At 41.6% G+C, this 12545-nt stretch overlaps 1 protein-coding gene across 2 annotated transcripts in view; it reads right to left on the reverse strand.

Moving 5' to 3' along the window:
• The window catches only part of LRP1 (LDL receptor related protein 1), a 192610-nt gene that overhangs the window by 39560 nt on the left and 140505 nt on the right, over window positions 1-12545 (reverse strand). For both annotated transcript variants that reach the window (XM_072134915.1, XM_072134914.1), the window contains exons 31-46: window positions 11965-12059; window positions 11500-11649; window positions 11204-11344; window positions 10957-11082; window positions 10413-10544; window positions 9599-9733; window positions 8170-8299; window positions 7727-7853; window positions 6898-7049; window positions 6334-6458; window positions 4319-4690; window positions 3363-3552; window positions 2886-3090; window positions 2435-2627; window positions 1490-1615; window positions 926-1054 (exon numbers count right to left, since the gene is read on the reverse strand). In XM_072134915.1, the coding sequence (XP_071991016.1) occupies window positions 926-1054; window positions 1490-1615; window positions 2435-2627; window positions 2886-3090; window positions 3363-3552; window positions 4319-4690; window positions 6334-6458; window positions 6898-7049; window positions 7727-7853; window positions 8170-8299; window positions 9599-9733; window positions 10413-10544; window positions 10957-11082; window positions 11204-11344; window positions 11500-11649; window positions 11965-12059 (2528 nt within the window). The remainder of the gene's footprint in view (window positions 1-925; window positions 1055-1489; window positions 1616-2434; window positions 2628-2885; window positions 3091-3362; window positions 3553-4318; window positions 4691-6333; window positions 6459-6897; window positions 7050-7726; window positions 7854-8169; window positions 8300-9598; window positions 9734-10412; window positions 10545-10956; window positions 11083-11203; window positions 11345-11499; window positions 11650-11964; window positions 12060-12545) is intronic.

Below are 12545 nucleotides of genomic sequence, written 5' to 3' on the forward strand. Positions count from 1 at the left end.
GCGAAATATTAAACTATGATCCCTGAACATTGTGTTCTGTATACAATATGTTGTTCCTGCTGGACTATTTGTATTGTTCAGGATTAAAGCACTTGTTAAAAAGGCGCCACAACTAATCATAGGAACATGGAATGGTGAGTCCAGCAACCAGGCACTGGAAACGACCTTTTTCTTTCTATGGTAACAGAATCACTTGAAATAAACAGGTTTTAAAGAACAAATTTTTTTCCCCAAGTGCCTGATTGCTGGACTCACCCTTCCATGTTCCCATGATTCGGCACAGTTTCTTTGTGCACCGGCATCTTTTTTTGGGTAATACAGGCAAGTGAAGTGAAAACGAATTTTTCATTTTTCATGTACACAACTAATAATAACTGCACATGCACCAACACAGTTTTGGGATATTCCTATAGGGCAGATTTCACAGTGAGTGCAGTGACATTTTTGAGTACAAAAATGATCTTCAGAGACCTTGAAACACATTGGGGGAGAATCTTTATGCCTGCTCTGCCATTTGCACATGAATCTCCTACTCCACTTTTTGGCTTGTCCGACCCATATGCCACTTTGTTAGGGCAAAGAGTGGACGGGGAGCGGAGACTAGCAAAAAAACTCTGCCAGTTTAGACGTGGTCTACAGGTCGAAAGTGGTGGAGTTTGCATCCATAACGCCCAAGGGGATGGAGCCTCATTCAAAACTCCAGTCTGAATGAATTTCTCCACATTAGTAGGTGCTGATGGAGTGGCTTAACCCCAAAATATTATATAGAATAAAGAATTAAACAACAAACTTGGTTACGCTGCTTCTGTGCTGAAATAATCATTGTATGTCTTGTGCAGGATCACATCACCACATATATCTCCGAAGATGCTACGCATCCAAAAAGAATACAATCAAAAGGCAGACATTAGAAGTGTATACCCACCACAGTATGAGTGCTTCTCATCCGCCTTGTCTTTACAATGGGCCACAGTATCACACGTCAGGCTGTAGTTTATGCAGTCACCATTCCCGCACTCAAACTCATCATGAGGATTGCAGGTGGAGTTCGGGGCTGTTAAGGAGAAGACATAACTGTTAATATAATATATCTGCGTATATTAATACTATGTCTACAATATATCCCCCCCCCCCTATAAGGAGGCTGCAGCCTATAGGATTCATTTTAGTCCATTCATTTCCATTATTAAAGGGTTTTGCTGCCTTTAAGGTAGATCCTCAACATCAGATTGGTGGTGGTCTGATACTCAGCAGCACCACCATCCATTAGTTGTTTAAAGATGGTGTGAAGAACACCATGCATTCTGTTCACAGGCCGGTGGTGGCCATACTACAACTCACTCCTATTTCAAAAAATGGTTTTATGGTCCCAGAAAACCTCTCGATAAATGACTACAAAGGGTTGGGCAAGGTTTTCACTAAAGATCTTGGCCTCCTAAATTTGCCTTGTATCCAGAAGAATGTTTTGTACTGGAAGAAACTACTCTACCTTTACATGTGAAGTCATCCTGAAGTATCCGGTCCCCTCGGCAGGTGCAGTTTACCCTCCCGTCAGCAGTGAGCAAGCAAAGGTCTTGACATATACTGGTGTTGGTGTTGCATGGAGACAACTCACCTGGGAAAGAAACCAAATTGAGACTTATTAATATTAATTATTATTAGGAAGGAAGACTAGACCATGCACACAAAGCCTGGAAGAATCATAAACAATCCTCTAAGAAGGGGTGAAAACTTTGATGATCATTTCAAAGGAAATCTTCACTGATGTAATGAGTGTGACCCTTACTTGCACTTTGCTTCTGCTTTTTACAATGTAATAAACTTCCTTCAATAACATTTGTAAATATCCCTTAATGATATAGTTTACAATCCTATAGGTGGCGCCAAGTACAAGGAGCTCACGGCATGGAACAATTTTCTCATTTTAGGAAACACTTAGGGCATAACCCAATCAACTTCCATCACATCCACTTAGATATATCAATATGTGCATATCAAAAACATAGTTAGGCTACATTCACACGATGTATGCCCGCCGTACCGTAGTACGCCGGGCATACATCGGCGCTGCGGAGAGGAGCAGGGGATGAGCGCTGCTCACCCCCGCCCCTCTCCATAGGGAGATACAGCGCACGGCGCCGTATCACGGGAAAAGATAGGACATGTCCTATCTTTTCCCGGGCTACGGAGCGGTATGGTGCCGCACGTGTGCTGCACCGTACCGCTCCCGTACAGGGCCATGAGCCCATAGAAATGTATGGGGGATGTATATCGGCCGTACATACGTTGGCCGTATATACGTCCCCCATACATGTGTGTGAATGTAGCCTTAATGTAATAGGGTAGCAGTCAAATAAAAATGCTGCTATAGCCAGTGTCTCATCTTGTCGTTACTCTGTGATTGGCCATTACTTTCTATACACTTGGTACTTACAGCTGTTTGTATCATTGGCCACAGCTATGATGCCCATGGGCTGCTGTGGTATGTCGCCTCTCAGGAGCTTCAGGTCGGAGCCATCGTATTTATTAGCTCGCTGAACTGCTCTTCTAACCCAGTCAGTCCAGAAGATGTAGTCACCATACACGGCTAGACCAAAGGGGTGCACTGGGTCAGACTTCAATATCCACTGAAATAAGAACGGAGTTATAGAAATGAGGCTATGATATGGGAAGAGATCTGCAACTTTAATAATAAACCATTATACAAGCAGGAGGCCCGATATATAACTAATAGTCTTACTGAAATGTATATGCTACAGGAGAGATGTCTGAAACAAAGGGATAGTTGTGATATGCTGGATTTATGGGCCAGTGCATTATCCTCAATGGCGTGCAGAAGTAAGACCTAAGAGGGAGGAGTGAATGTCTCAACTTAAGACACTTACATGTCTGTTGGTTCCATCATATTCACAGCGCTCAATCTTGTCCAGGGTGGCATCTGAGAAGTACAGCTTCTCTGCCCTGTGATCAATTGCCAGTCCATTCGGGGTGCGGATGTCACGGTCTATGATTATGAGCACATTGCTGCCTGATAATGTAGCCCTCATAATACTGGGGTGCTGCTCATTCCAGTTGGTCCAGAACATAAAACTGTTAAAAAGATATATATATAAAAAAATATTACAAAATGTAACTAATGGCATCTAATATAGTCACTTCAAATCCTTAAAAGACCTTATTCCTATAAAGTATTAATGTAATTTTTTTATAGATTATATGAAATGCAACAGACGGCGCATCAATTATTTAGCCAATACATGATTCATTATACTGTATTGTATGTGCGTGTCCAACACAAAATCAATCTTCTCAACTGGTGTAACTTTGATTTATGAATGGATTAAACATAGAATTTGACTTACTTTTGACATTCATCCAGGACAAAGGCACGCGGGTGATCATCTCCAGACATGGTCACTACGGTCTCCCTCTCAAATGCCCCAAAACGGCTCTGGTCAACAGTGTGACGGGTGATGGTGGAAGTGGTATAACTGGTCCAGTACAGGGTGTCCCAGCCACGATGGTATGCCAGCCCCTCTACAGATCCCACATCTGTCATAAGGGAGAGATGGGTTAACAAATAGCACAGGATTATTTTGGAGGAAAACAAATACAAAGTTTTTATCATTCTAAATATAACACCTGAAAATGTTATCCTATATATATCCTAGGCTGAATAACCCTTTAAATGAACGATGCATAACCTTGCCGATTGGGGCCCCCTCTTGCTCCGGACGCTGCGTTGCCCTTGATCCTAAGGTAGGCACATACAGCCAGCGACAGAGGCCAGAGCAGGAGATACCCAGGAGTGGTGAGTACATATCAGACATACTCACTGCTACCCGGTCTCCTGCACCAATGAGCATTGCCAGCGTTCAGGCCGCATTTGGCCTAAGGTTTGTGCTTTAAAGGACATCTACCACTAGGATGAAGGATTGTAAACCAAGCACACATACATACTGGTGTCTGCCCCCTCTGGAAGGATCCACTCTCCCTTAAGCATTCCATGCTCATGTTTTTAAGAAAAAAAAAAGGCTTTAAAAAGTATGCTAATAAGCTGGACAGGCTCCAGGCTTCATTGACAGCTATGGAGCCTGGAGCTCCTCAGACTCATTTGCATAATTTTTAAAAGCCTTTTTTGTAAAACCCAGGGCATAAGAAGCTAAAAGAAGAGCAGATCCTCCCAGAGGGGACACACATCAGTACATCATTGTGCTAATCTTACAATCGTTGATCCTGTTGGTAGATGTCCTTTAAAACCACTATTTAACATATGCTGCTAACCAACAGAGTATAGAGCATGTAGCCAGTCACTTACTCTCCACTACAGTCTTGCGTCCTGTGCCATCATTGTTGATCTGCTGAATGTTTCCAAAATGGATATCACTGTAGAAGATACGTGTTCCTCCTTTGTCACTTTCCCGATAGTCAAAGGCCAAGGCAATGACGTTCTTCATATGATCGTGGTCTTCAAAGGGCTTAACCGGGGCATTAAGGCTGCTCTCGTCAGACAGATGTATACTCTTTAGTATGGTGCGTTCTGAATACAGTAGGTAGCCATCATACTCTCTGCAGCTCAGGCCATTTTCTGCAAGCATGCCATGGGCACAGGCACAAGTACGTTGACCTCCGCCTCGATACAAGCACAATTGTTGGCAGCCACCATTGTTTTCAGCGCACACATTGGTTCCTAGAATGTGAAACATAAATAGAACTTGATGTAAATCCACGATTCAGCAGATTTCAACTTTGTTTTTACACACAGAAAACTGAGCACATTTAAGACCAAAGATGAAGTCCACAATTTTTTTAAAATTAATTTGAGAAAGACAATTTAAAGGAAAAAGGATATCAGGGGCACGGATAGAGGGTCCGATCTTTAAGAACTAATGGCGTTTATGACCATTAAAAAGTAACTAAACTTTTAACAAAACCACATCAATAAATAGTGCCGAAGACTATACATTGTAATATACTTTATTAAATAAATCTTCCTTATTAAGCAGTTTGTGTAAATCAATTTTATGTTCTGTATCCACTGACAGCTGAGAGAAGCCTGATAAAGTGTCTTATGACTTAAAGAGGACCGGTCAACACGAAATAGCCCCCCACCAAATGTGCCCCCCAATGACCCTCTCCCTAGCCCCATTTTTTTTAAATTTATGGTCGGAAAAATGGTTTAAACCAGTGGTTCTCAACCTTTCTAATGCTGTGACCCCGCAATACAGTTCCTCATGCTGTGGTGACCCCAAACCATGCAACTCGCAGTAAAAACACAGTAAAATTGCGGCTCCGATGGCTTTAGGCGACCCCCGGTTTTGGTCGTTCGACCCCCGCTGGGGTCCCGACCCACAGGTTGAGAACCACTGGTTTAAACAGATCCAACTTCTTACAAAATATATTGCATAATCGCTGCCGGCTTGCCGCACTAACAGCGGCGCAGGGCTTATTCACATGGCCGGACGCGCTGCACTGACAGTGGATGCGACCGCACCGGGCTTATTGATAGTGCTGGCCGAATGTTAGATATATTCGGCCGGCACTGTCAATAAGCCCGGCCGCAGCCGCTGTCAGTGCAGCGCGTCCGGCCATGTGAATAAGCCCCACGCTGTTGTTAGTGTGGCGCGGCCACATCGCAGAGAGCCGGCAGCGATTATGCAATATATGCGATGCTTCTCCTATAGGTCCTAGCTGACAGGGGCGTGCTGGGGGAGTGTCGGCCGGCCCCCTTATGAATAAGGCCGACTGCAGCCCACGAGATATGAGGATCCAACCTCTTATTTTGTAAGAAGTAGGATCTGTTTAAACCACCTTTCCGACCATAAATTGAAAAAAAAATTGCTGGGGAGAAAGGGGCTAAGGAGAGGGTTATGGGGGGGCACATTTGGTGGGGGGCTATTTCGGGGTGACAGGTCCTCTTTCACTCTTTACTAAGAGTCATTGCATCGTCTAACCAGAAAGCTGAACCATCAATCATGCTCTTGGCATGGAAAGAGTTAAATATTAGCCTCCTGATCTTATTGTCGGCTTTGTTCAATTGACTGCTCACTACAGGAGAAAGGAAGAGCAGAAAGATGGTACAGGGAAATAAATTTTCTCATCAACTGATTAAAAAAATAGCAAGTAATCTGTTATTTGACAGGAGATTGCTTCTTAAAACTGCAGGTTCATAGTATCTCCTCATAAAAATAATAAATTGACTTGGGATACTGTTAAGTGGCCCGTAACACCTGCAAGAACCCATAGAGGGGAGTACAGTAGGTTTATAGAATGTCCTTATATGGAGGAATAAGTCTGTACTCTGTCGGCTTATTACAGATGTATATTATTTACCCTTCTGTCGATTTTTGTTGAACACCTTGATGTCCTTAAGTTGTACTCCAATTCCAGTCCTGAGAGATACAGACTCTGTAGCGTTGTCTTTTTGTCCTCTCTTAATAGAGCCATTAGCATGAGTCCTGCAAGACAAGAACACAGCATACACATCATATAGCATATATGTATAGAAATTAGAATGGTTACCCGCTTCTATATTACTCATATATATCTCTAGTCATTACTAGGAGCCCACTCTGACAATTATTGGTAAGACCACTTCCTGCGTGATAATGGGGGATGTGTGCCAGGATATGCCACCAACATACATGCCAAGCTCAGGGCTGTGTTATGTAGAAGATGTATCCTCCTGGCACATAACTGGTAATCACTGATCATGGCATATGAAAGGAGTGAATAAAAGATGACAAGTCCTTTCAATAAGCCAATGACTTGGTAAATCTTGCACAAATTTCCTCACATCAATGATAGAGATTAACATAGACTGGGAAGGTGAAATGGACTTGACAAGTAGAGAGAATGGATTAGAAGAAACATGGGGACATCTGCGAGAGTCCTCACCTGTCACTCCAGTAGATGTAATCTTCAAAGACAGACACCGAGAACATGTCCATGTTGTTGTTGGACAGCACAACCTCCCTGTTCTTTCCGGTTTCTAAATCAATTCTCTCAATTTTATCAGTGCGAGCATCACACCAGTACAGCTTTCCTTCCTGCAAGACAAGTAATGCTGAGATTTATCATCTGAAATAGGTTGAGGTGTCATATGACCAACAGGAGCAGCAAGCCTACATGTAGCTGAAGACTAGCATCTTGTGAGCACTATGGACTGTAGATCTTAGCCCCAACCCACATTAAGCTAAATAACGATTGTTCGGAAAAGGTTTTTCTTCATTTATTATCCAACAATGATCACTACTGTGATCAGTTTTAAATTAGAAAATTAGGAATAGGTGTATTATATTATGCAAATTATAAATAACGGGAAGCATGAAGGAAAATCCAGCAAATATCATAACTAATATTCATGCTTCCTTCATTCTTGCAATAGTCGCGCAAATACTAAATCTGGTGCAAACAATTATAAATAAAAATGGTAGCCAATATAGCAATGCGGCTCTCAGATTTTCCTGACCACTGCAATTTAGCACAATGGCTATAGCGATATACACTAACACTATTGGGGAGATTTATCAAAAGTGTGTGAGGGCAAAACTGTACTAGTTGCCCATGGACTCCAATAAGACCTCAGCTTTCATTTTCCCACAGCAGTTTATAAATTTAAAGCGAAGCTCTGATTGGTTTATATGGGCAACTGGAGCAATTTTAACTCAGACACTTCTGATAAATCTCCTCGTATGGGTATAAAAAGTGATGATACCACTCGTACCTCATAATCTATGGAGACTCCATTGGGCCAACTGATGCTGACATCTACTAGGACAGTTCTCCCACTTCCATCCAGGAAAGACCTTTCAATTCGAGGGAACTGACCCCATTCAGTCCAAAACAGATATCTAAGAAGTAGAAAGGGAAGGAAAAATTAGTAACATTGAAAGGGAAAAAAACTGTTGAGACTGTTCAAAAGGTTTTTATAGGGCATGAAAAACAGATCCTACTCCGTAAGAGTTCATTCAGCTGGCCACTGAGCCAACTACTAAGTGAAGTAGTGACTACAATCCTCTGCCAGCTATTAGCTGAGCAAACATTTCCTGTGTATCAGTTACCATTACCATTTGTTAAGTTTATATGTCCATGTTTTGCCATTTTTCATCTATTTTCACAAACCGGTACACCCTATTAATACTAGCATTGAATATTATCGAACGTTACCCTTTCTCCGGATGCACAGTAATGGCCCGGGGCTTGTCCAGTCCTTTAGATATCACAACATAACGGAAGGAGCCATTTAGACGAGCCACCTCAATAACATCAAAGCCTTGATCTGTCCAGTAGATGTTGCCTGTTAAAGAACGAGTCGCAGACAATGAAATCGTCAATAACAGAAAAAATTAAAAATTAGAATCCACCAAATGGGATTGTACAATAGTTATTGGGGCACATTTACTATGGACCTTGCACCAGATTTCTGTCGGACTTTGCACATTCTTTTATGTGCAAACTGTTTGCTCATGTATTTAAGAAGTGTCTGCATCATATTTGTGTTGCACACAACCATTATGTGTTGCGTGAAGAGTAGAGCAGCTGCAACACAAAAAATTTTCGTCACTGAAAGGGGTGTTCCCGTGCACATTTATTACACAAAGATCGACAGAATCTGGCGCACCCTGTGCAGTTTGCACTGTTTTTAGGAAATGTGCCCCAATGTCTGGTAGTATGCAGCGCAGAGACATGATTCTGTAATAGAGCTGCAGTTCTCATTCTTCCAGTCTTTCTCCATGGCATGCTTATAACACAAAGTCCTGATATTTTCAATTCAAGTTCTATCCCCTCAGGACTGTAAGATAAGCACAGGGTTTATGCCAGGAGCGTTCCTCTAAGGGAATAATAATAAAAAGCTGGAAAATCACAGGAATATCATTTATCACCAAAAAATGTCTGCATCCAGACAAAACAATAATCTACAATTTGTTTTCCTAATACATTAATCTTAATCTTTAGCGAGAACGAAAACCACCCCTAGAAGGAGCTATCAAGCTACATTGCATACTGTTATGATACTCTTTAAAGTATCAATACTATTCAGAACACTGGTTAACTGTCTCTTATGGCCAATCTATGAAAGTGGCTGTACCAAGTTTGATGGTTATCCCCAAACTACCAATTGCAGAGCATAGCACTGTGCCATCTCCAACACTGCTACTGTCTATGGGAGAGCCAGGAGATAGTGTTGTGCTCCGCACTCCCAAAATATTCAGATCTCCAATGGATTTGGAGATCTGCATCTGTGCACATCCTCATAAACCTACCAATCTCTATGGATGGTGAAAACATTTGCTTCTGCCAAATACAGAAGTAATTTACATATTTCCTAATAACTGTAAATTCATAAAATATTTCCATTTCCAAATAGTGCCCCATTGCTTACAGCTTAATATTTCAGAAGATGTTTCTATAACTGTAGACAATTTATAACAAAACATCCACAAACTACAGAAGTCACAGTGTAACATAGGAATAAATGTTTATTGGTTCAGTTGATCAGTATTTTATGGATCTGGCACCATGAAAGAGAGAAGCTATAACGTAAGTTTTTAACAGAGACAAGAGTCATGAGAGTAGATTGGTGCACAATACCAACCTGCGATCCAGTCCACAGCGATTCCTTCCACTCTCCCAATGCCATTAGTGACCACGTCCTCTCGCCAGGTCTGGTCTCTTTTGGCTCTACTGATGGTACTGAGTCCCATGTCCACCCAGTAGATTGTGTCATTTTCTAAAGAATCAATACATTATTCATTATTATAAAAAGATACATATATACACACACACAGACACAGACACACACACACATCGGTCAGTCCCTGGGTTACGTACAAGATAGGTTCTGTAGATTTGTTCTTAAGTTGAATTTGTATGCAAGTGGGAACCATATACTTTATAATTGTAACCCCAGCCAGAATTTTTTTTGGTCTCTGTGATAATTGGATTTTATAAAGTGTTGAGTTGTCACAAGAACCAGGAATAACAATAAAGCTTCATTACAGACCCCTTTAATAACTGTTATAGCTGTTTATAGTAGCCTAATGCTAAAGTAGAGTAAATTACCAACATCAAGAGGTCCGTTTGTAACTAGGGGTTGTCTTTAAGTCGAGTGTTCTTAAGTAGGGGACCCCCTGTATATATATATCACTGTAAACACATATGAGATCGGGCCGTGGCCCACCCCTGTGCACTACCGTTTGTAAACACAGCGCTAGTGGCACGTGTAACTGCATCCTCAGTCACATTCAAGGCAAAGATTTGGGGATATTGAATGCTTCTTTTCCTGACATATGTATCAAGCATCCCCCTTAATATGCATTAGGGTTTTTTGTGGGATCAACTGGCATGTAATAGATGATACTTGGATGAACTAGGACACAGGTCACAATATACAAAAGAGATGACCTTACCGGCATGGAAGTCCATCCCAACGGCCAGAGATGTGCCAGAAACTGGTACCAGAGCATCAGACTTATCAGATGGGTCCAGAGGAATGCCTCGTATCCCTTCATGTACAGAGTACAGCAGGAAGGAGCCAACTCCTGTAAGAGAGTGTTACGTACAATATATAAATGTTCATTCTTATGTTATATACAGTATCCTGTACAGAGACAGAAACGTTTTGTGTTATTGGGCTGCGAACAACTGATCGTTTTTTGGGGGCTTTTTTTGCAGTCCATGCATCATCATTAGAAAGCTGTATGTCCACAAAGACAGTAGGTGTGTCACCCATTTGTAATTTAATTTTGTGGATCTGTAAAAGAAATTTTAGGTTGGCAAATGAAGTCATTTAGCTTGTCCTGACCCCTCAAAGGGTCACATGATTGTGTCATCTATAATAAGATCTACAAATATGGGCGGCTCGAGGATGACGTCTGTGTGACATCCATTGTTTTTGTGTTCCCATTTACTTTTATGGGAGAGCCTGAGACGATGTAAGTAGGCAGCACTCACCCTCACATGTCTGCTGTCCGGCCTTCAGGCTATAGCCGGCAGTGCACATACATGATCTTGTGGTAGCGGAGGTAGGAAGGCACAGTTGGGAGCAGTCTCCATTATTAAAGGAGCAGTTGTTGGTTCCTAGAATAAAAGTATTATGGGTAGATTAGTGAACAAGTATGTAGAGTAGTTAACCACATCCATTATAAAGGTAAACCCTTGTACCCATAGTATAGATAATGGATCAACACCCCCTTCCTACCTTTCTGGATGTCCTCATCATAAACCTTCATGTGCATGACTTGGTTGGTGTTTTGACGCAAAACTCTGGGGTCCGACCCATCTTTCTTATTACAAGTTCCCATTTTGTCAGAAGCATGGTCAGCCCACCACAGCTTGTCACCTACGGAGAACAGAAAGTCCTGGTGATGATGTACAATAATGGCAGTAGGATTGCACACAAGATGAGGCTTCAAGGAGGGGATTTTAAAAGCAACATCAAAACATTAATCTTATAAAGGTTTGTGATTAGTAGAATTAAAATATATTTGTACATACCCATTATAGCCAATGCTGTTGCTTTTCCCAGATAAGTTTTCATGGTAAGAAGAACTTCCTTTCCGTTCCCATTAAGGCCACATCTGTTAATGGTCCCCGCTCCAGAACTGATCCAGTAAAGCTTTTTCTCAAGGTAATCAATTGATAAGCCTGCAAAAGCAAAAATATTATTTATATATTTTTTGTCTCTGTGACAATTGGATTTCAAAATTTATTGCTGCAATGGGACCAAGGATTATCAATAAAGCTTCATTACAGACACCTGATCACTGCCCAGAGGTCACAGTGGGCAGAGAGGTACGTCTGTAAGCAGGGGTCGCCTGTAAGTTGGGTGTCCTTATGTAGGGCCTGTATTTGCATTTTAAATCTCTTTTAAAGAGTTAAATACTTTATTTTTTTATTTGAATTGACATTGTGAATGCAAAGAAAGTGAACTAGAAGGGGAAATGTGTGTTAAAAACTTACCAACTGGTCCCTTCTCTCCAGTAAAGAGGACTTGTTGCTCTGTGCCATCCATATTAGCCATGCTGATGTTGTCACCATCGGTCCAGTAGAGCTTTCTGAAAGAACAAATCAGGTTATTTTCCATCCAGACTGGCAGATTCATGTAGCCAGAATAAGATGAGCCATGCCCATCACACCAAGACATTTACCAAAAATAAACGCAGTCACAAACCACAACCATTACTCACGATTACTGCTGGCACTGCGGCTACGAACATAGCAAGAAAATACCCACCGACGGAATAGCTTCATTTACTCCAGAGTTACACAGGCTAGACTAATGCACAGTCCTAGCTTATTCCTTACACAATATGAGCTCTCATGTACCGCAGGTGGAAGAGCACCAAGATATCATCTTTCACACTACTAATCAAGGCTGCTATTTTTACCATTTCAAGTAAAGGAAGCACTAACAGATAAGGTGCAGACACCAATGGAAGCCATCAAAAGAAATTTTTACAGGTCTGTTAGACTTCTGTTATCACCGTTTTAGAGATAGGCGATAATAATATTGTCCAAAAGTAGGTGTGAACTGGGGCTAA

Source organism: Engystomops pustulosus, chromosome 2, assembly GCF_040894005.1.
Source record: "Engystomops pustulosus chromosome 2, aEngPut4.maternal, whole genome shotgun sequence".
NCBI classification, from domain to species: Eukaryota; Metazoa; Chordata; class Amphibia; order Anura; family Leptodactylidae; genus Engystomops; species Engystomops pustulosus.